Here is a 21,119-nt window from a genome sequence, read left to right as displayed (position 1 = left end):
CATACAAAACCACCAAGAAATATGCTGACTTCAGGGAGACTAGGTCACCATCAAGGGGGTGGATGTATTGGGAGTCAACTCATAAAGGTTTCTGCCAGTAACCATGAACAATAAACCCCAGTTTATTGTTCATGTGTGCAACTGGCTGCTGCAGCGTGTCCACCGTGGTGGCCAGCGCACTCTTCTGCTCTGTGAGGCGCTTGAAAGACAGCAGAACCAACTGGCCAGGAGGTCCAGGTCTGTTGCTGACAGCCGGTTAGGCAGTGGCTGACTGAAGGATGATAGGAGAGTTCACTCTGTCTCCTATGGGAGGATGCTTCCTAAATAGGTGGCAGATGTAGGTTATATGGCAATGCATGTCCCCATTAAGTAGGAAGTACGGAAAACACACTAACTAGCCACTAAGATTTGGCGCCGTTTCAAGGAAGCACAGTAGGGTTCCTTGGTCGGTGAAGGATATCCCCTAATGCCGTGCGGCACAAGGAGTCAGTAATTAAGGGGCTACATCCTTCGATTCCGTCTTGGGGAACCCTTCTCATCCTCTCCTTGACGAGCTACAGCCTTTGTGACGCCTGCCATCACACTGCTCGTCAGCAGTGACCTCAGGACCAGCTAGTGATGACATCCCCCCCCTCCACTCAACTTAACCCTACTTAACACCTGCACAGCCCTACTCAGCTTCCCCTTGAGACTCTTCCTCCCCTGGACATGGATATTACACAGTACCCTCGAGACTTGCAGATCTGGAATTCACTGTTGTCCCCTCAAGGAGCACGCACGACGGCACTGGACTCTTTAGTCAGCCTTTAGACACTATAATGGTAGAATAAAGTAGTTTCAATAATGTATACATATATTATTAGACACTTAAGGCAAAAGGTATGTATTCGAAGGTTGAACGCACAAGCCACAAACAATTTTACTATTGTTGCATGTTTAATGCTGCTAAAAAGTAACTGTGTCACCATCAATTCAACTTGAACTTGACCTGAACTTAAACTTGCATGTATGTTGAATTTTTAATGATGTTTATACATGTATATATAATGTATAAAGCTTAAATTATGTAGCTGTTCTGTCTGTTTACCTTTCTCATTTCTCATTTCTCATATTCCATAGCAAGGAATCATTTATGAATATTTTTTTTGTTTTCACCCTCATTTTAAGTTATAGCTACATCGTTTTCATTTTCTATTACTGTCCAATAGTTTCTGCTGTGATACCCTCGTATCACGTCAATTAATCCATTACCTCATTTATTTTAACAAATGAGTGTGCGGATCCTTAAAACATAAGATTGTCCCTTGAGCGAAATTAAAACCTTCCCCAGGGGGCAATTATGGCACAGAAAACCAGGAGCAATAAAGCAGCTGTTCAAGCCTGCCATCTAGTGGTATATTTGTCCTGTACCCGATTCTCAATTAAAACGGGATTACCTGTCACACACGTACGCGCACGCACGCGTGAGTTGACTAAACAAATGACTCCTGCATTAGTATTGTAATCGTCCCTAAATGTTATAGCAGTTAATAACAATGCAATCTTATAATAACCATTAAGCAACGCTATTGCTAACATCGTATATTATGTGGTGAGGTTATCGTTATGCTTTTACTTTGAAAAGAAAAGGGAAGCATATCCTCATACCGATGTATGTGCTTACTGGGCAACTTTAACCTGTGTTATGATTTCGTCTTTTCGCAAGGTCAGTTGGTTTATCGTCTCCGGTAACGTGCTCATGTTTCTTGATCGGAAGTCAAGTAATCTTATGTGAGTCGAGATGGACTCTTTGTGTGAGATGGATTTTGGAGCATGCTTTTAACAACAGCAAAGTTCCACTAGCTAAAATGAGGAGACAGACTGCACACTTTCTTGAGAAAGCTAGAACTACAAATACCCCATCAGCCCGACTTGAACTGCAAGCCCAAACCCCGAAGATTATGCAATAAAAGCACATTAATGCAGTTGCATTTTTGCGTTTATCGTAGATTAATCCATATTTTTGCCTCGCTTAGTAACCGATTCGGTCTATTGACGTCAGCTGATGCCAAACGTTATGTGGCATCTGAATGAGAACGTATAGGCCTATTACATTATACATGTAAACAATCAGCCAGTTCCTGTGACTTAGCTTTTAGAGTTTTTTTAACGTGATGTACGAGATTAACGTGCAAATTGTTCTCTCCTTTATTATTTTGCTTTCTTTCAGATAGAATGAATTGTTTATTTACGCAAAGAGTAACGAGTGGGCTGAGAAGGATACCAGTGGTTCTGCTTCAAAGATCATACTCCCAGAAGCAATTGCCAACTTTGACTCTCTACACAAAGGTTTTTCTCTTTCTCTTTCTCTTTCTCTCTGTATATTGAATTGAAGTGCTAGACTTTTGATACATTGTGGTTCATCATGATTATAATCATTCATCTTATTTATGTAGCACAATCTGTACGTTTTAAGCAGTCTTGAACTGTGTGTGTGTGTGTGTGTGTGTGTGTGTGTGTGTGTGTGTGTGTGTGTGTGTGTGTGTGTGTGTGATTATGTGTAATGTCATGCAGGATCCTTGCCCTCTGTGTGATGACGCTAAAGAAACACTTAAACCATATAAGCACAGGGTAAGGATCCGTCTTAATGGAGATAAACAATTTAAATATGAACAGTGATCGTCATTTTTACTTTCTTTGTGCCTTCAGTTTCTGTTTCAGACGGTAGATATCACATTGCCAGAGAACAAAACATGGTATAAGAAGTACAAATATGATATTCCGGTATTCCATTTTAACGGACAATTCCTGATGATGCATCGAGTTGACACTGGACTACTGGAACAACACTTGACCAAAGCAGAGAAAGAATAGATAAGATTTAGTTTTACTGATATAAAGATTGTCATTGTTTTGCATCTTTCTTTTATAAAAATGAAGCATAAAGTCTAGCATCGATACACGGTATTGTCCGATATGCATTTAAAATAGTATTTTGGTGGATATTTGATTGTGGAAGGTTTTTTGTCATATTTGAGATTTTTTTCAAAAACTCTTGTTTAATTGTATTGTAATACTCTGGTATTTCGAATATTTGTTGTTATATTCCACTTTTAATTTATATTAATTAAAATGCAAAGTAAAAATTTGGTTTTAATTTGCATTTCTAATAAATGGCCTTGCCCTGCACAATAATTTACATAACAAATACCGAAATAGTGAGTGGATGCCATCAATCAATACATGGTTATGTTTGAATATGCCTTGCTAGGTTCTTCTGCAAACTTCGGCAGTATGCAACAAAAAAATAAGAAATCCATTAGGGCACGATATTAATCTGAAGAGCAAGAATCTAGAGGAGCATGGCTTTTGAAGATCGCTATGCATCCCTTTCAAACAACCTGCTGGTAACGTGAACGCCCATCCATATGCTCCTTGTGCTTGACACCACCCATCCGTCCGGTCACGGCCTGTGATTGGCTCAGAGATCTTCTTTGAATATTTACTATCGGCCATGTTTGTTACCGGAGCTCCTCTTTCATTCAATTGAAAACTGGCAGAAAAACCTTCGCGGCAGCGTCGTCGCGCACCATTTTATTGTTTACCGGTGTATTTTTTTCAGGTCTTTAGTTTAACGTATTGATTTGGTGAAGTAATATTTTAGTTTCTTTGCTTTTTCTAATGGACCGTTTTACGTTAACATTGTAATTCGTAGCACGTGTAATGATCGTAATTGGTCCACAGTTGACGAGTTTCCGTTAGATTTCGATATTATCGCAGCACACCTCCTGCTATAGCCATTTTTATACATATTTAACTTATTAGACTAATTTATCAGTTTAATTTACAATGGCGACCGCAACCCCAGCCAGCCAAAGAAGAAGCACATGCTCCGGGAGCACGCCGCTGAGCCCCACCAGAATTACCAGGCTTCAGGAGAAAAGAGAGCTGAGCGACCTGAACGACCGCCTGGCCGTCTATATAGACAAAGTTCGGAGCCTGGAGTCCGAGAACACAGTTTTGCACCTTCAAATCTCAGAGAAGAGAGATGAGACCAGCCGAGAAGTGTCCGGGCTGAAGGCGCTGTACGAGACGGAGCTCGCGGACACCAGGATCTCCCTGGACGAGACGGCCAAGGAGCGCTCCTGGCTGCAGATCGAGTTGGGGAAGCTGAAGGCGGATCATGACCAACTACTACTGAGGTACGTTGAGGCGCTGTTTGTCCGCACTGCGGTCCTCTCTGGACTGGATGATATCCAGATATGGTCAAAACGAAACTTAAGTATAGGAACATTACTATCCGTTTGGAAAATGAAAACGTTTTTTTTTTAAATAAATTCTACAGCTCATTGAGTTCGTAGGAATGAGAAGAAATGTGAAATGATGGCAAACTTAGGCTTTTCTATAATTTATGCGACGGATACAATTTTAGATGTGGTAAAAATGTAAAGCTTTTAACTTCAGCTCAAGTTATAAGACTCTTTCTCAATGAATGAAACTTGTGCACTCAACAATATTACAAACCGAAGTGTAGAACTCGGCCGTCAAATCGTCCTCAGAATTGTGACATTTCAAACAATAATACACACACACACACACACACACACACACACACACACACACACACACACACAGAGAGAGAGAGACCCTTTGTGACTCAGTTGCTGTTTGTCCACAACATTTGTGTAAACAGGTGTGGTGAGGCTTTGGAATGCAGCCGAAAGACCGTTGTCCGACAGAAGTCTTGTCGACTGCCCTTAGGGGCCAGCTGTTAGAACAGAGTTGGCTGATTATATCAAACCAAATCTCGGCCTCCTTTTTTATAATTGATTAAGAAACTGTGGAAATCTTATTTGGCACACTGCCCTTCTTTGTTGCCACCTTTATTGATTTACCTAAAAACGAAAACTATCATTATAGCTAGCTTCTAGTCACGAGTCTTCACTTTTTTCTGTCGAGATTTACAAGCGCATTCCTAGTCATGTGACCAAACAATGGCAGTCATTCAACTCCTATTCCCTCCCTCCCTTTAGCTACACCAAGAGGGACGGTGAGGCAACAGCCTCCCGGGCCCGAGTGAAGGAGCTGGAAGCTCTGCTCAACTCGAAAGATGCAACGCTGGCCACAACACTGTCAGAGAAGAGAGGGCTGGAGGCCGGCCTAGCGGACGCACAAGGGCGGCTTCAAGAGGTGCATACTTTAGTAGATTATTTTTTGTTTTATTTATTATTATTTTAGGTAGGAGTCTTAAGAACCGAGTGCTTTTAGTTTCCCACAGGATTTACAATTTCTCCACTTGGTAGCTCTTAAACATCAGTTATATTGGGGGGGGGGGCGGGGCAATGATACATGCCCCCCCCCCATCAAAATTACTTAATGTTCAAGGATATGCATACTTTGTAACCATACAGTTATAACAAATGTTGACATTGTTTTACTGTCTAAAACAACCACTTCACGGGAGCTGTTCGCTGCCTCTCTTTCAAACCAAACGACGTCGACTAACCGTATTGTAATCCCTCAGCTCGAAGTGAGCTATTCCCAGAGCAAGAGCCAACTGGCCGACGAGACCCTGATGAGGGTGGACCTGGAGAACCGCTGCCAGAGCCTGGTGGAGGAGCTGGAGTTCCGCAAGAGCCTGTACGACGGGGTAAGAGGAGTACCACCCTGGGAAGAAAATGCTTTTGTTTTTTATGATTTCCTATTGCCAGCACTGCTTGACAACAAGCAGTACTTATTTCCTGGAGCATTATTTTCTTTGATTGAAGGAAAAGGTGAAGGCTTACATTAGGGTATGAAGCAGTTCAGATTGATTTATTTGCCCATGTGTGTTTGTGTGCCAATTGCAATGTTGTGGTGAGGCCGCCAACCCCCCTGGTGTAAATTACTGCCCATTTTAAATTGGGTGGGGGTTAGGGTTGGAGCTTCTCAGAAACTTCTGAGAAGTTACCACTTCTCTCAGAAACTTCTGAGAAGTTTCCTCTTCTCAGAAGGCCTGTTGACTGCTTTGCAACCAGGTTTGCAAATTTCAAGTGTTTTACTTACTTAATTGAACATGTTAATCAATAATGGATTTATCATAATTCGTAAAAAAAAAAGGAATAATATTTAAAAAAAACAACAAACAGAATAATATAACAATAATGCTCTCACCAAACCAAACCCTATTTGTAATGATACATAAAACCTGAATTGGCATTTTTCATCTGTCCTTAAATTCTTAATGAATCGATGAATGAAGAACCATTAACATCCCTAATTTGCAACGCCGCAGGAATTGAAGGAAACCCGTCACAGGAATGTGAGTAACCTGGTGGAGGTGGACTCCGGGAGGCAGGTGGACTACGAGTCCAAGCTGGCCGGGGCCCTGGCTGACATCAGAGCCCAGCAGACTGAACAGGTGGACCTCTACAAGAGGGAGATGGAGAACACCTACATGGCCAAGGTATGGAAACTTACAAACTTCCCAACAAATCCAAATATATATATATATATATAAAAATTCTGTTTTTGTACCGTCGTCATAGAATGTGGAATGCATTCAAGGACGTAACGTTGTTGGGTTGACCACTGGGAGTTTAAAGTGTGTGTGTGTGTCTGTCTGTCTGTCTGTCTGTCTGTCTGTCACTCACTCCCTCCTTCACAGCTGGAGGACGCGATCCAGTCCTCCCAGATGAGCAGCTCCTCGGCCACCATGAGCCGTGAGGAGCTGAGGGAGTCGGCCATGAGGGTGGACAGTCTCTCGGCCCAGCTCGCAGGTCTACAGAAAGAGGTGGGGGGGGCCTGTGTTTTACACTTGAACAGATACGTGACTGGGAAGAATCACGTCGAGTCAATCAGGTCGTACGCGCAGGGCTCTTTGGTGACTTTTGTTTCCCTCCCAAAGCACGGTGCTTCTCGTTCTTAAAGTGAGGGGGCACACAAAGATATGTGTGGGTGTTGATGAAGGGCTGGGCTGTTTGCTCATCAGTGAAACCATCTCTGATTGTATCTCGCGTATGGGCGGGTAGTTCTTCGTCGCGTTAGCACATCACCGTATCAAGTCGCAGATGCACTCAAAATGGGCTTTGTGTAGTGATACCAATCAGCAGCCTGAGGCACGCCACTTAATCAAAAGTAACCATCAACGTGACATTCTCCAGCCCAGCTCTTTAACTCTTCACACAGACTCCTACAGACACGGGGTACGCGCTAGGTGTTGTTGAGCTGGCCTGTCAAGTCTGATGCGCCCATACATTTCCACGTGAAAGAAATTCCCTAAAAGTAAAAAAAATGAATAAAAACGCCCTAAATGATTTTTGTCTGCAACACGGTCCGATGACAGTCTGTGATCCCCTCAGGCGCGTGGCTGCCGCGAGCGCATCGACGAGCTGGAGGCGGCGCTGGCCAAGGAGAAGGACACCAGCCGCCAGCTGCTGTCCCACAAGGACCAGGAGCTGTACGAGATCCGCACGCGCATGCAGCTCCACCTGGACGAGTACGCCCAGCTGCTGGACGTCAAGCTGGCCCTGGACATGGAGATCAGCGCCTACCGCAAGCTGCTGGAGGGCGAGGAGGAGAGGTCGGGGAACCCACACGTTGAGCCTCCCCGACTTGTTGATTGACCCTATGCTGGGACTGGGGACAAACTTAGTTTTGTGCGTAAGACGAACAATGTGAAATGAGACCGCTGTCAATTCACACAGTAAGCCAGCCCTCACATTTCGAAATGGATTGGAGGTAAAATATGAAGAATAGATGAAGTAATGTCTACCCTGCCCTTGGTTGTTTGGAGTATGTCTTGGATCGCCGCTCATTTTTTACATGGCAGGGGAAATGAAGGTCTTGAATATTTAAAACATTTACATTCACTTGATCGGATGAAAACCAACATTCAGATGATTAACCGTCATGGGACGACATTAAGTGAGTCATCTCCCCCGGATGAATGCCAATTGTATCTACCCCCCCTGAAGACAAAAGCCAGATGTCGGTGGGTGTTTATTAAACAGGAAAAGGGGGCTTAACCGTCTTCCCCGCCCCTCTCTCTCTCTCCAGGCTGCAGTTGTCTCCCAGCCCGACGTCCCGCGTCACCGTGTCCCGGGCCACGTCCAGCAGCCGCAGCGTGCGCACCACCAAGGGCAAGAGGAGGCGCGTGGAGGAGGAGGAGGAGCAGCAGGGAGACGGCGGCTCCTCGGTCTCCGTGGCCCACTCGGCCTCGGCCAGCGGGGCCGTGTGCGTGGAGGAGCTGGACGCCGACGGCCACTTCATCCGCCTGGCCAACACGGGGGAGCAGGTGAGGCACCGCGTTCGGCTCGGCGCGGGGAAACGTGCACCTTGGACTGGCCTGGGGGGTCGAGAGGTCTGTGCTGTCGTTTGGTACAAGCGACTGAACCTTGATAGTTTACTCGAGTCCTTTTTCTGGTTTGAGGTTTGAAATGTGCCTGACCCGTCGGAAACGTGCATTTGGGAATTATTGGTTTTATCGGGAGAGCTTTACAATCGCTTTGAAACGGGATCGAATCTACCATCCGTTATTTGGGTCCTTTTCATTGACCCGTCGTTTGTGGTGACTTGTGTCTGCAGGCCCAGGCCATGGGGGGCTACGAGCTAACCCGGACGATCGGAGAGACCTCAGCGACGTACAAGTTCACCGCTAAAGCCGTCCTGAAGGCGGACCAGAAAGTCACGGTAAACCATTTGTATTCCTCTGGTATTGTTTCCATCAGTAAAGCATTTGAACACACAGCCCTGTGGCAGTCAGCTATTTGAATGTCCATACTGTGTGTTTTCATGATGATGGGCTCAAAGGACAAGACCGGTCTTGGTGGTCAACCATTGTGGCCCTCGGTCACAAACCAATATAGCAGCGTGTATATATATTGAAGCACAAGCAATAAAGCCATCTTGCCTCTAACTTAAAGCATTAGTATGTCAAGAGCATACTTGAAGGATGAAACCACTTAATCGTTGAGTTCAGTTCATACGTATTCGGCATGATAGCGGAACTGTGACCGCAAGAAAGGTCCAAATGTACGTGAAAATAGACACGGACAGCATTTTGAAGAGCTTTTTGATGTAGGATGTAAAAAAAATAAAGTTCAAAGGTGTGATTGTGCCGTGGCGTTTCCAGCTGTGGGCGGCGGACGCGGGAGTGAGCGCCAACCCCCCGACAGACCTGCTGTGGAAGGGCCAGGGCTCGTGGGCCGGGGGGCAGGATATCTGTGTGGTGCTGACCAACGCTGAGGGAGAGGTGAGTCACGACCACATCCCTTTGGTTCATCCCCTCACATTGGAGTTCATAAGGTCCACAGCAGTTACCCTCAATTAATGAGCCATGTGTCGAATAACGTGTCTTTGTCACTGACGAGCTCCGTTGTTCTGCGGACTGTCTTTCTAGCCCTAAATCAAGCTCAATGTTTCAAAACGGTGTGTGTGTGTGTGTGTGTGTGTGTGTGTGTGTGTGTGTGTGTGTGTGTGTGTGTGTGTGTGTGTGTGTGTGTGTGTGTGTGTGTGTGTGTGTGTGTGTGTGTGTGTGTGTGTGTGTGTGTGTGTAGGAGGTGGCCAGGCGATCCACAACGTTCAACGCTCCCATGGAGGAGCAGGAGGAATACGATGAGGACGTCGAGATCATTGAGGAGGACCTCTTCCACCAACAGGTAGGAAGAACGTTGTTTTATCGCAAGCATCTTTCAAGCTTCAGTAGGTGATCGTTGCGGCTTTTGAGCGGTGGCATATGAATAGATCATTACAGAAATATTACCAGCCAGATAAAAAAAATATTCAATAAAAATATATATTATCTAGACGTTCTGTTGTGCTTGTTTGACACACAAAAACAAGAGTCCCTAAATTACACACCGTGCCCTTCAGCCAATCATGTGCCTGCTCATGTTTGCCTGCGATTACCTGTTCCACGTGCTCGTGTTGGTTCTGATGTAGTTCCGCTCCGTCTCCTGCAGGGGGAGCCCCAGATCACCAAGCGAGGCTGCTCCATCATGTGAAGACACCACCAGCAGCAGAGGCTGATGTTGGCCCCCGTTCTGCCACAAAAACAACTCGCCAGTTTTCTATATCCCCGTGTGATACCTGTATTTTTTAGTGACAATGCCAAACCAGTTTAGGTCGTTTGCTTTTGTGTTCATTGAAGTAAACAAACACGCACACACGTAGTCAGTTTTTTTTGTAGAGCACACCAAGTTTTAATAAACAAGATTTCCAGTAAAAATGGTCTATAGTGAGTATGTATCAAACGCAATCGTAAGAACCCGGTCTTCCCCTAATCATGTCGGCTTATGAATAGCATAATCATGTCCTATTTGGAAATGTCAATGCAAAAAGTTAAGTTTAACACTAAATTCCTTTAGTCAAAACAAAGTACTTTAAGTACTTAATCTCAGCTTTAAGAGTTTAGTTTGTTTCATAAACCTGAGGATGGCTACAGAAGATTTGAATTAATTTGACATACAGCTCACAGCATTTTAAATCTGGGTAGTCTAATGTATAAAATAAGTAGATTAAAGTAATTCAATTCTGATTAGACAACTTCTGATCAGATATAGCATAATTTAATCACAGCACTAACTTACCAGGCTAAACATGATTGCCATAAGGTTATCTTTAGCTTGTCGCTAGTTAAAATATCTGGACCATGGATTGGATGGAAACCTGTAATTTTAAAACCAGGATAACCTGTTTATTGTGCTATCCAAACACTCATTTTAAGTCATTAAACCACTTGGACACTTCCATTTAACTTTTTTTATTCAAAGTGCTTAATGATTTTAATGTCTTGCATACTTATGGACCGCAGAAATGCGTTGCAAATGACCAGAGTTTTAATGTAACAGTGGGTAGGCAGCAATGCAGTACAGCCGTCCTAAGTGTCTCGGATCAATGCTCAAAAGTGCGATTCAAAGCAGATAACTCAAGACTGGTCTTCCGCATGATTAAGATCCCAACATGTATCGGAACTGACGGCATTCTGCTGGAACAGACATCTAATGCGTCCCTGATTATCCGAGTTGGTACAGGTCATTGTAACCTAGTTGATTCTAGGGGCTCCCACAGTACAAACATTGTCGTCCTAGCAAAGAATGTAAGAATACCCCTATTTATATGTACATAACGTATACATGTTGACAAATGAATGGTAAACTTTTCTTAAAGTATAGCAATGATTTATGAATCAGCCACAAGCTTCAAATAGGGATCACTGCCAGTCTAGTTTGACCTTTAACCATAAAAATTTGTTTTTAGGGACAAAATATATTCTCTAAAGAAAAACAGGACAATTGTAGTTTTGCACTTGGGTTTCCAGTTCCGTGAAGGTGACTGTTGCCGGGGTTCTTCATTCAAACTTGATGCCCTGTGCCAAAGGAAGCTCCTTGCTGTAGTTGATCGTGCTGGAATGAAAAGGTTATAATTTGAACCAACGAGATCCAAGAGGCATGTGACAAATTAAACAAAACTACTTGGCATGGTCATTGTGTTTATAATGCCGCTTTTCCACCGCACATGTAGCTCGACTCGACACGACACGACTCGACACGGTAGCAGCACGGGTGCTTTTCCACCGCAAATAGTACCTCCTGGACGTGGGCGGGGTCGGCTACGCGAAAGGGCCGTGACGTGTGTACGCGACGCAAACACATACGCAACCCACACATGGACAGAACCCACATAACAACAATGGAGGACATCGATCACATTACTATTATTAGCTGGCATGTTGAAGAAGTTGGAGAAGTGGAACATGTTGGCTGCGGCGCTGCTATGGATGTTACCAGCATGGTTGCCATGTCGCTCTCGTGACTTCGTCACACTCTCTGGCCAATCAGTCGCCGGCCGTCTGCCGACGTCACCTTTTAGCATCGGCTCAGCTCGCTTGGAACCTAGAGCGAGTAGGTACTAGAAAAAGCAGCCACTTCAGGTACCAGATACCATGGTACCGCGGTGGAAACGCAAAAAATGCGAGCTGAGTCGAGTCGTGTCGAGCTGGTACCATGCAGTGGAAAAGCGGCATAAGAAGCAAAATACAATATCTTGGCAAGTTAAATTATTTGAATTTACTTGCTATTCAGGTCCCATGGTTAACAGAAGTTAGGGGACGAAAAACCACTTGTAAAAACGTCCGGACGCCCAGAGAAATTAAACGCCACGCCACGTAAAAACGTTTTTCTCCGCTCACTCACCACGTGGAGCGTCTCATGTACTGCTTCCAGGAGTCACTGCCCGACTCTCTGCCTCCTCCAGTGTGTTTCTCCCCACCTAGATCAGACCAGGTCATGAACGTTACGAGGGGCCGCTGTGACTTTGGCAACCGCTCTCGATGTCAAACGATGAGCAGACCCTGCTTGACTTACCGAAGGCTCCTCCGATCTCGGCTCCGCTCGTGGGAATGTTGACGTTCACGATGCCACAGTCTGAACCCTTGGGGCTGGAGGGAGGACAGGTATCCAGTTTAAAAAACATTTCCATAACGTTTTATCCAAATACCAAGACTTAAGGGTTAATAGAGGATGAAAAGAGGGCAGCTGATTGTCATACTAAGGCTATGACAAACAACATTTAAAAAATAAATCGATTATATACACAAGTTGTTTGCAAAATATAACCGTTTGCTTTCACAGAGGTGATGACGCTATGAACACTTATCATTGTACGCACATAAAACAGTCAGACACCATTACAACCTTCAAGTCACAACTCAAAACTCACCTGTTCAAACTCGCACACAACGTCTAACTGATCACTGTCTTGATTGTTTGTTTTGTCTTGTTTTTGTTTTATTTAATTATTATTATTATTTTTTTTTTCACAATGTCTTGTTTTTAAACGATTTATGATAACTTTATGCTCTGTAAAGTGACCTTGGGGGCCTTGAAAGGCGCCTCTAAATTCAATGTATTATTATTATTATTATATTTGTAATTTTTGTACGAGTTCTTACCCAAGCCAGCGGAACACTCTTCCCATATCTTTGGTGAAAATGCTGCTGGACAGGCCTTGTTTCACCTCATTGTTCCAGCCAAAGGCCTCCTCCTCCTCCTGTGACGACAACATAGTTACATCCCAAAACATAATTTAGAACCAGAAGACCAAAAGAACAAAAATTATTATTTATTATTTACCACGCTGTCTACTTTACAGAAAATAAGATAATTTGCAGCTGAAATGTAAATATTTGCAAAAAGACTGTCCAAGGGTTAAATATAGTTCGTCCCCTAAAAATCAAAAGGACAATAATGAACGATGGCATATGACTGCAGAACCTGCTCACAGAATTCACTAAATGCCTAAAATAAAATGAACAATCAATAAAGCACATTTTGTTTGCCATGCTATTCATAATAAGCATGCTTAATGGTCTTCATGTTTAATGTACCTTAAACTTGAGGACATAGAGGATGGGCACAAAGGTTTCGGTGTGAACGATGGGGGCATCATGGGCCAGTCCAGTGATAATAGTGGGCTCCACGTAGTTGCCAGGTCGATCGATCACCTTGAAAATAAGATAGGAAAATCACACCCTTTCAAATGGGACATTTCTTCCCCACGTAACAAAAAAAAAACACTTTCTTTGTTACTTTATGTTAAATGGTACAGTATCTCTACCATTTAAAATATGGTATCCGAGGCATAATAAAAGAAAGCATTAACATTTATAAATGTCTGAAGTCAAACCAACAATTGGGATTCATTGCAGATCGAAGCGTTTCCCTCTGAACCCATGATGAAAGAAGTCAAGCCCCGTACCTTTCCTCCACACACCACGGTGCCTCCCTGCTCCTTGGCCTTCTCCACGGCCGCCAGGTACTGCTCCACGGCCTGCCCGGTGTGCAGTGGGCCGTACATGGTGGTAGCTGCAGGACAACAGGACCGACGTCATTACACTGGGACGACCACGTTCAAATGGCTCATTCTTTGAGTTTCAACGGACGTACCATCCCATGGATCTCCGATGCGCACTTGCTTGTAGGCCTTGGCGATTCTCTCCACCACTGTGTCATGGACGCTCTCGTGCAGAATCTACAAAGTCGAGGAACGCGTTTACAGAGTGCAACGTGATCAGAGAATGTGCACAGTTGGGTTTTCTTCAGAGCGCTTTTTGAGACACAAAGACCTGCTGCTTCACATTCAGTTACACAGAGAAATAACTTTGTATAGGGTCCACGCAGAGCAAGTGCAACCGCCATCGTAGGCTCCTTCAACCCTTCACCGGAGCCCGTTCTCACTGACCAGTCTCCTTGTTGTGGTGCAGCGCTGTCCGGCCGTTCCCACCGACGCAAACACGGCAGAGGGCACCACAAGATTGAGATCGGCATCCTCGAACACTGGAACAAACAGACGCACCAAAGTTATTACTTTCCATGTTTTATGTTGAATCCTAGACTGACAATAGATATTTGTCTTTGTCTCAGGAACGAGAATCAATCAAATTAAATCATTTTAAATCGGTGGAATTTACAGTATTTTATCTGTGAAATCTGCGATAAATCTACAGTTTTAACAGTTTAAAAAAAACGGCTGTTTGAAGATCAAGTTAACCAAACCAGCAACATAACTAACATTCATTATTATGGTTAATGATAATTATTATTATTATTATTATTATTATTAAAGCTCTTACCAATGATAGCATTGTTCCCACCGAGCTCCAGTAGCTGACGACCTACAAACCAGACAGAAATGCGAGTTGAAATGATAAAATAATTATGCGTGCCTTTCTTATTTTATTATGATGACAAAATAAAATACTACTCACCGAACCTCTCCTGCACCATCATGCCCACAGACTTTCCAACTTGAGTACTGCCGGTAAACGACAGCAAATTCACACGCTCATCCTTGGCCATGGCAGTGCTGCAGAGGAGAACGGGAGGTTGGTTTCACGTGGAACAAAAACTGTACATGTGCAAAAAATAAAAAATCGGCTGAACGCAATTAAAGACTTCAATGTCTTCTGAAATAAATGTTACGTTTCTGCAACATTGCTTCAGACCAACTCTGCTGGTTCCATTGCGTCGCAATCAACCAGTTAGTTGACTTCATCTCGGTGATGGTGCTCTCAAACTCCACACTGCGTGGTTGATCTAAAAGGGGGCAGGTGTATTCCCAGCATCCAGACCCTTCCTCACCCAACATCAGCCCCGCCACACGTCATGGAGCAGATGGCCCCGGGGAGGCTGTTGTGCTCCAGCACCTCCGCTACGATCCTGGTGAACAGAAAGGGACAAGAGTTTAAGCATGCTGAACCATGGGACACTAAAACACCAGCCAACTCCACTGAGGAGTGTTCTTTCATGGGTAAGGTGGCACAGCCCTTGAATATGTGGCTGCTTTCTTTTTTAAAAAAACTTTAAAAACAGCAAATTAAGCTCAGATGGTCTTCTTCACAATAATGCTTTACAATATAATACATTTATGAACCTCAAGTATAGGTAAGGAAGGTATACTTACTTGGTTACAGCCACACTAGTGAGTGGTGTGGATGGGGCTCCTTTCCTAAAAAGGGAAAACACTTCGTTAGCAAAAACATGAAACCCAGGTTGGGCCAGATTTACTAATGGAAGTCAAGTTTTTTCTTGTTATTTAGAGGGCATAAGACAAGGGGTGAAATATGGCCTGTGAAGCCCTTTTGACACTGTGACACAAAATAAAATAAAATCAAGGAAAATCAAGGAAAATAAACAAGACTTGAAAATGGACTTAATGAACGGCTTATTTTCTTTTTTGGTCAAATTCCATTTGCTGACACCAAAATGACACGGTGAAGCATACAGGTTTTCTTTTTTTTTATGTACCGACCACACTAGTCTATGGCCTACCTACGGTTAAGGGGGTAACAGATCGGGGATCTTACCATAGACAGACATTTCCACAGATGAGAGCCAGAGCGTTGTTCCAGCCGTAAACCGCCACGGGGAAGTTGAACGCGGTGATGATGCCGACCAGTCCAACAGGGTTCCACTGCTCAAGCAGGGCATGGCCTGGTCCTTAAGGAAATCAAAGTAGGTCGATTATTTGTACAGTGTTCTATGGCGACTGCTGCATCACAGCAAAACATAGTAAACACGACAACGTTGGATTGATCCAATGGTTGAGAAACCATTTGTGCCACTTCATACTAGTTTGTACCCAATATGCCAAGCAAGGAGCGACAACAACCCTGTGAGAAAATAGGTTTGTCTGTGGAAAAAGGTATTTAATAAATGTATCCTCTATGCAGTAACACAGGGTTAAGTTCATGTTCTGTCAGAGTAACAAGAGGACACTGAACACAGCACACCGGCATTCCCAAGACCAATGTACTGGAAAACCGATCCAGATATGTTTTTGCTCATCATATTCGATCACAGCTCCCTTTACTTGTGTATTATAATTAGGATGAACAGGAACTTACTTTCTGAGGGGAGAATGGGTCCACCAATCATTCTAGACAGTCCGACAGCATAATCACAGACGTCTATGTATTCCTGCACCTCTCCTACTCCCTCAACGTAGATTTTGCCCATTTCCAAGGAAACCTATACAAATAAATAATAAAAAAATGAATTTGTTTTTTTTAATGATCGAAATGTGTGATTAACATGTTCCCTCTTAGCAATAAAGCCAATAATTCATAACCATGGCCTTTTTTCAAAGAGCCATATAAAACTTGTTTTGGTAAGGCCCCTCACAATGGAAATATGATGTTATGTTATGATATTAAGCTATGTCAAATTGTTTGCAACACTGATTTTTAACTGAGATCGAATCACTGCTTGACCAACGACACTATGATTATGTTAATATTATAATTATATTTTTAAATAAACTATGAATTAACATCAATTTATATCGATTATACGGGAGATAGCCAGTCTGGTTATTATCATGCCGGATAATTTACGATTGCAATAAGGAACAAGCCAAGCTGGTGTATAATGTCATGGAAGAGGAATCACAGCATGCACTCAACAGAGTATGGGTTAGCCTAACGACCTAACCCTAATCTACCATGCCCTCCAACAATGGCAAAACAAAAAGCAGTGATTTGCCCCACTGTCAAAGAATAGAAGAAAATCAGAAATCAACATCATCAATTATGGAAAAATTATATAGTCAAAATTACCAAGCGTCCAAGAACATCAATCTTCTTCCTAAGTGCATCTCCGATTTGTCTTACAATCTCGCCTCTTTTGGGAGCGGGAATCTGCCAGAGAAAATTATAGATTTAAAGTTACATATATATGTACAGTACACACACACATATATACGCACCACTCAACTTACATCTGCCCACACTTTCCAAGCTTCCTTCGACTTCTGAACAGTTTCTTCGTATTCACTGAGGGTGGCCTACACAAAAGAGAAAATGTGTTCCAATGAGTGTCCTTTGCCATGTTAATAATTGTTGCATTTTTGTCTTTTGTGGTTAGTGGTCCCTAAACCGGGTTCTGGAGGATTGCAATGTTGCAAAACGACAAATTCTTTAATAAATTAGCTTGATACTTTTGAAAATGTTACAAAACATTTTCTTCATACCCAATACAATCTATTAGCGCTGTAGGGTGAGGTATACAGTTGCTCTTTACACAAAATTAAGTTAAATGATGATATTTACCTGCCGTACTCTGGCGATGGGCTCATTGTTGGCAGGACAGTATGATGTAATGACCTTGAGGTAACGTAGACAACACATACTTTAACATGAGATCAGAACGTGTTGACTCTATAACAAATGAAAAGTTTCAAATAAGTTGGAATCTTTGTGTTCAGTGCCAACCTTCTTTATGCAAAAAAATAATTTATGAATACATTTGGCGATTCACTGCTACTCTATTAATTATACTTCTGAGGATACCACGCAAAACTACTAAAAAAATTCCACAACACTAGCATGGTAGCTGTCGTTTCATGGTCACATGTCTTATGGGATAGCTGTCCAACGAAATACTTTGAAACATCCTATGCACGTTACTAAGTACATGCATATCTTTGGCATATTCAGCAATCAACGTGGCTGTTGTTACATGGCAAACGCCACCACCTGTGCATGGCTAGCCTTGGCTAATCTATATTTGGACCTTCGGGAATCTATTTGACTTACCTCCCCTTGTCCTCCCCATGTCCCATGATAAACACCGTTGTTGTCCTCTGCCAAACCTAGCTCTTTCAGCCAGGCGTACTTTGGTTGATTAATCAGAAGTGTCGACATGGCTGCAGTATGCTTGCAATGGATGGTAAAAGTTTTCTGTCGAAAAGCCCTGTGCAGTGCGATGGTGGCCGTGAGGCAGCGCTGCATGGTTGAAAGAGGGGAGTTATGAATGGCCTGCAACGAATAATGAAATCCAGAGCCAAGTGAACTTCTGAATATCCCTGGCGGTGATTGGTCAAGACGGGACACCACCTCTAATCTCACACTGCCAGTTAAAGGCAAGGTGTCTCGTTGAATATTGTGCAACATTTCCACTATAAAATGTAAAAGAAATACTGTACATATATGTTATTGTGTAATGTGTTGAATTGTGTACTTACAATATTCCAAATTGTTCCAACAATGTTTAAATCCTGGGAAATGTTACTTTTTTCCAAGGCAACGGTCCGTTTCCTTTAGATGAGTTCACAAGTCAATGATCATTGGCAAACTTCAAACTTCTCTCCCTAACCCCCGTGGAATACACGTGAGAGAGCAATAATCCAATAGTGACGCCCAGATATATTATACGGTGGTCAAAGTTTATTTGGCAACCCATTTCAGGATTATCTTTCTGTAATGTATCCATCCGAAAGCGACGGCAATACATTTTTTTTTTTTTACTATTTCAAATGAGTAAAATCTTAGTTCATTGTAGACTCATTGATTCGCTCTCGTGCTCCCTCTGGCCAAATACTTATTATTACACTTTTCATTGCCATACGATCGTCTTGGGAAGTTTCTATTTGAACTTGAACGCAGCACAATATTGCATTTCCGCCATGGCTCTCCAGGAAGACCCGTGCAGTGAAGTTCAAGTTTTGTTATCATTTTCTACCTTTTCCCGTCCCACCACATTACCTTTGGGTTCTGGATATGAAGTGCTTTATGAAACATTTTTGTCCGTTTATGGACATCATATCGATGTCCTTCGCAAATTCATCATTCAGATATATTCTGATGAATGGGGACAATACATTGATTTTCCTAAAGGTTTTACCATTTTGAAGAAAGCCAGGCTACGACTAGTGCCTTTACAATCAGAGGTAAGAAGACATCAAACATGGTTTGTTTAAAACCTATTCATAACAAAAGCTTTTCCCAACTGTTTTCCCAACATTAGTGAATAGCCTACAACACATGATATGGAAAAGAATGCGTAGGGTGACGTTTATTAAAATAATATATAATTTTTTTTTTTGTTGTGTCTTTCTTCCCAAGGGGACACCATTGGGCAACCTTACTCCAGACACCACAGCATTCTTTTGTTGTGATATGCAGGAAAGATTTCGTCCTGCTATCAAGTATTTTGAGGAGATCATCAGTGTGGGACAGAGACTGGTATGTTCTTGCAGTGGACAGTCACAAATCTTGACGAATCTGGCATACATGGGATTAGGAAACATATTATTATTATTATTATTATTATTATTATTATTATTATTATTATTATTATTATTTTCTTAACAATGTGATCTAGAATCTTAAAAATGGAAAATTAGGATTATATTTCCGTACCATCCTTCTTCTTCACGGTACTCCACCTCTCAGATCCATGGAGCTCACCTTTTAGGCAGCCCGCTCATCGTATCGGAGCAGTACCCAAAAGGTCTGGGAAGCACTGTCCCAGAGCTGGACATCTCCACTGCTAGACTGGTTTATCCCAAGACCAAATTCTCCATGATCCTTCCTGAGGCGGAAAAGGTTTTGGCAGCATTTCCAGAGATCCGCTCCGTTGTTTTATTCGGGGTGGAGGTAAGGCATTTCTAAAGTGTTTCCGTGCACCATCGCTCGGACTATCAGCGACGATAGAAGTAGAACTGGCGTTGATAGACCGAGGCTTCTAGGGCTTGAGCCCCAAATCACTCTTATCCAGCCCTGATCTTATCCAGCCCTCCCCAGATGAAGAATCTGCCGTTCTTCATGTATGTCCATAGTGGAGATAATTCCATTAATGTTGATTACACTATGACTACATTATGTTACTAAAATATGTTTATTATTTTTATTATAACTGAATAATAAAAGGTACGTTTTCAGTTAACATATTGAATTAATTTTGTTTCTTCCATAAAGACCCATGTGTGTATCCAGCAAACAGCGCTGGATCTGATTGGCCGGGGATACGAGGTCCACGTCGTGGCAGACTCCACCTCCTCACGCAGCATGGTGGACCGGATGTTTGCTTTGAAAGTAAGGCTTTAGCTTATTTTAACTTTTAACAGCAGATTCAAAGGTTCAAAAACACCTTGTTTGAGCCTCAATGAATCAAAATACAAAAAGAAAATTGCATTTAACTTGCTTGCTTGTTTGATAGTCGTCACCTGGTAAATACTATTTTAGTCCATATTTAAATTGCGCCCTACATTTTTAAACGATGTGCATTTAAGTTGAGATTTTGACCAGAACCACTCAATAAACGACGTGCTATAGTGCTTTATTCTACCCCATTACATCACCTGTCATCTAATATAAGTGATTCAATGCTTTGGTTTTCCGTTCACGGCCACTCTTTTCTGAACATGTTTCTTTTCCTCAGAGAATGGCCCAGCTTGGAGTCATCATCACCACCAGTGAGTCTGTGCTTCTGCAACTGGTCGCTGACAAGGAGCATCCCAAGTTCAAAGCAATCCAGAGCATTATCAAGGCAAGCGCTCCGGACTCAGGCCTGTTATTAACTGTATAACACGGGCTGTTGTCATTTAACTATACTATACTGTACTGTACTGATACCAAAACGGTACAAAAGTGTATCGGGGTACGCACTGTTCAACAATAGGAATGTATTACTGTAATGGTTAACCTCCTTTATACACTGGCATAGTATCTGCTTTTAAGTCACCGCATATTGAGCAATGATCGAGACACCAGGAAACAAATTCATTCTGTAAAGATATCACTGTGCTACATGTGCTAAATGAAATAAAGACATTCTGTAATGTTTGTTGTGTGGTACCGGTCTGTAAGATAAGAGGCTACA

At 42.8% G+C, this 21,119-nt stretch overlaps 5 protein-coding genes across 9 annotated transcripts in view; 3 read left to right on the top strand and 2 right to left on the bottom strand.

Moving 5' to 3' along the window:
- megf10 (multiple EGF-like-domains 10) overlaps positions 1 to 1,103 on the bottom strand; it is a 22,356-nt gene extending 21,253 nt beyond the window's left edge. Inside the window, exon 1 of the mRNA XM_060048395.1 lies at positions 1,088 to 1,103. Within this exon, the coding sequence (XP_059904378.1) occupies positions 1,088 to 1,103 (16 nt within the window). The remainder of the gene's footprint in view (positions 1 to 1,087) is intronic.
- Positions 1,104 to 1,491: 388 nt separating this feature from the next.
- On the top strand, positions 1,492 to 3,176 carry c4h5orf63 (chromosome 4 C5orf63 homolog). 4 transcript variants are annotated; one of them, XM_060049847.1, is made up of 4 exons: positions 1,492 to 1,705; positions 2,210 to 2,328; positions 2,554 to 2,610; positions 2,689 to 3,176. In XM_060049847.1, the coding sequence occupies exons 1-4, from the start codon at positions 1,654 to 1,656 to the stop codon at positions 2,851 to 2,853; spliced, it is 393 nt and encodes a 130-aa protein (XP_059905830.1). In that variant the 5' UTR covers positions 1,492 to 1,653; the 3' UTR covers positions 2,854 to 3,176. The 4 variants fall into 4 exon arrangements, with proteins under 4 accessions (XP_059905830.1, XP_059905832.1, XP_059905831.1 ...); XM_060049849.1 differs by having other exon boundaries at positions 1,621 to 1,705; positions 2,214 to 2,328; positions 2,689 to 3,021; XM_060049848.1 differs by having other exon boundaries at positions 1,621 to 1,770; positions 2,689 to 3,020.
- Positions 3,177 to 3,507: 331 nt separating this feature from the next.
- Positions 3,508 to 10,186, top strand: lmnb1 (lamin B1). Its single transcript, XM_060049844.1, has 11 exons — positions 3,508 to 4,181; positions 5,013 to 5,169; positions 5,504 to 5,629; positions 6,254 to 6,424; positions 6,626 to 6,751; positions 7,320 to 7,540; positions 8,017 to 8,254; positions 8,545 to 8,649; positions 9,092 to 9,211; positions 9,516 to 9,617; positions 9,921 to 10,186. Exons 1-11 carry the CDS (start codon positions 3,829 to 3,831, stop codon positions 9,960 to 9,962), a joined length of 1,761 nt encoding a protein of 586 aa, XP_059905827.1. The 5' UTR covers positions 3,508 to 3,828; the 3' UTR covers positions 9,963 to 10,186.
- A 443-nt stretch (positions 10,187 to 10,629) lies between these two features.
- aldh7a1 (aldehyde dehydrogenase 7 family, member A1) lies at positions 10,630 to 18,619 on the bottom strand. Of its 2 annotated transcripts, XM_060049842.1 has the most exons (19): positions 18,481 to 18,619; positions 18,053 to 18,241; positions 17,567 to 17,620; positions 17,236 to 17,301; positions 17,075 to 17,155; positions 16,364 to 16,487; positions 15,824 to 15,956; positions 15,421 to 15,465; positions 15,099 to 15,176; positions 14,726 to 14,823; positions 14,591 to 14,632; positions 14,200 to 14,294; positions 13,905 to 13,989; positions 13,717 to 13,823; positions 13,346 to 13,462; positions 12,911 to 13,008; positions 12,324 to 12,397; positions 12,153 to 12,228; positions 10,630 to 11,363 (listed from the first exon to the last, which is right to left on the bottom strand). In XM_060049842.1, the coding sequence occupies exons 2-19, from the start codon at positions 18,158 to 18,160 to the stop codon at positions 11,309 to 11,311; spliced, it is 1,536 nt and encodes a 511-aa protein (XP_059905825.1). In that variant the 5' UTR covers positions 18,161 to 18,241; positions 18,481 to 18,619; the 3' UTR covers positions 10,630 to 11,308. The 2 variants fall into 2 exon arrangements, with proteins under 2 accessions (XP_059905825.1, XP_059905824.1); XM_060049841.1 differs by lacking the exon at positions 18,481 to 18,619 and having other exon boundaries at positions 18,053 to 18,324.
- Positions 18,620 to 18,771: 152 nt separating this feature from the next.
- On the top strand, positions 18,772 to 21,082 carry isoc1 (isochorismatase domain containing 1). Its single transcript, XM_060049845.1, has 5 exons — positions 18,772 to 19,185; positions 19,361 to 19,480; positions 19,691 to 19,894; positions 20,216 to 20,332; positions 20,679 to 21,082. Exons 1-5 carry the CDS (start codon positions 18,772 to 18,774, stop codon positions 20,823 to 20,825), a joined length of 1,002 nt encoding a protein of 333 aa, XP_059905828.1. The 3' UTR covers positions 20,826 to 21,082.
- Positions 21,083 to 21,119: the final 37 nt, after the last annotated feature.

This window comes from Gadus macrocephalus, chromosome 4 (genome assembly GCF_031168955.1).
Source record: "Gadus macrocephalus chromosome 4, ASM3116895v1".
In the NCBI taxonomy this organism is placed as follows: Eukaryota; Metazoa; Chordata; class Actinopteri; order Gadiformes; family Gadidae; genus Gadus; species Gadus macrocephalus.
Note: the sequence above shows the minus strand (reverse complement) of the source record. Positions and strands in the feature narration are given on the sequence as shown.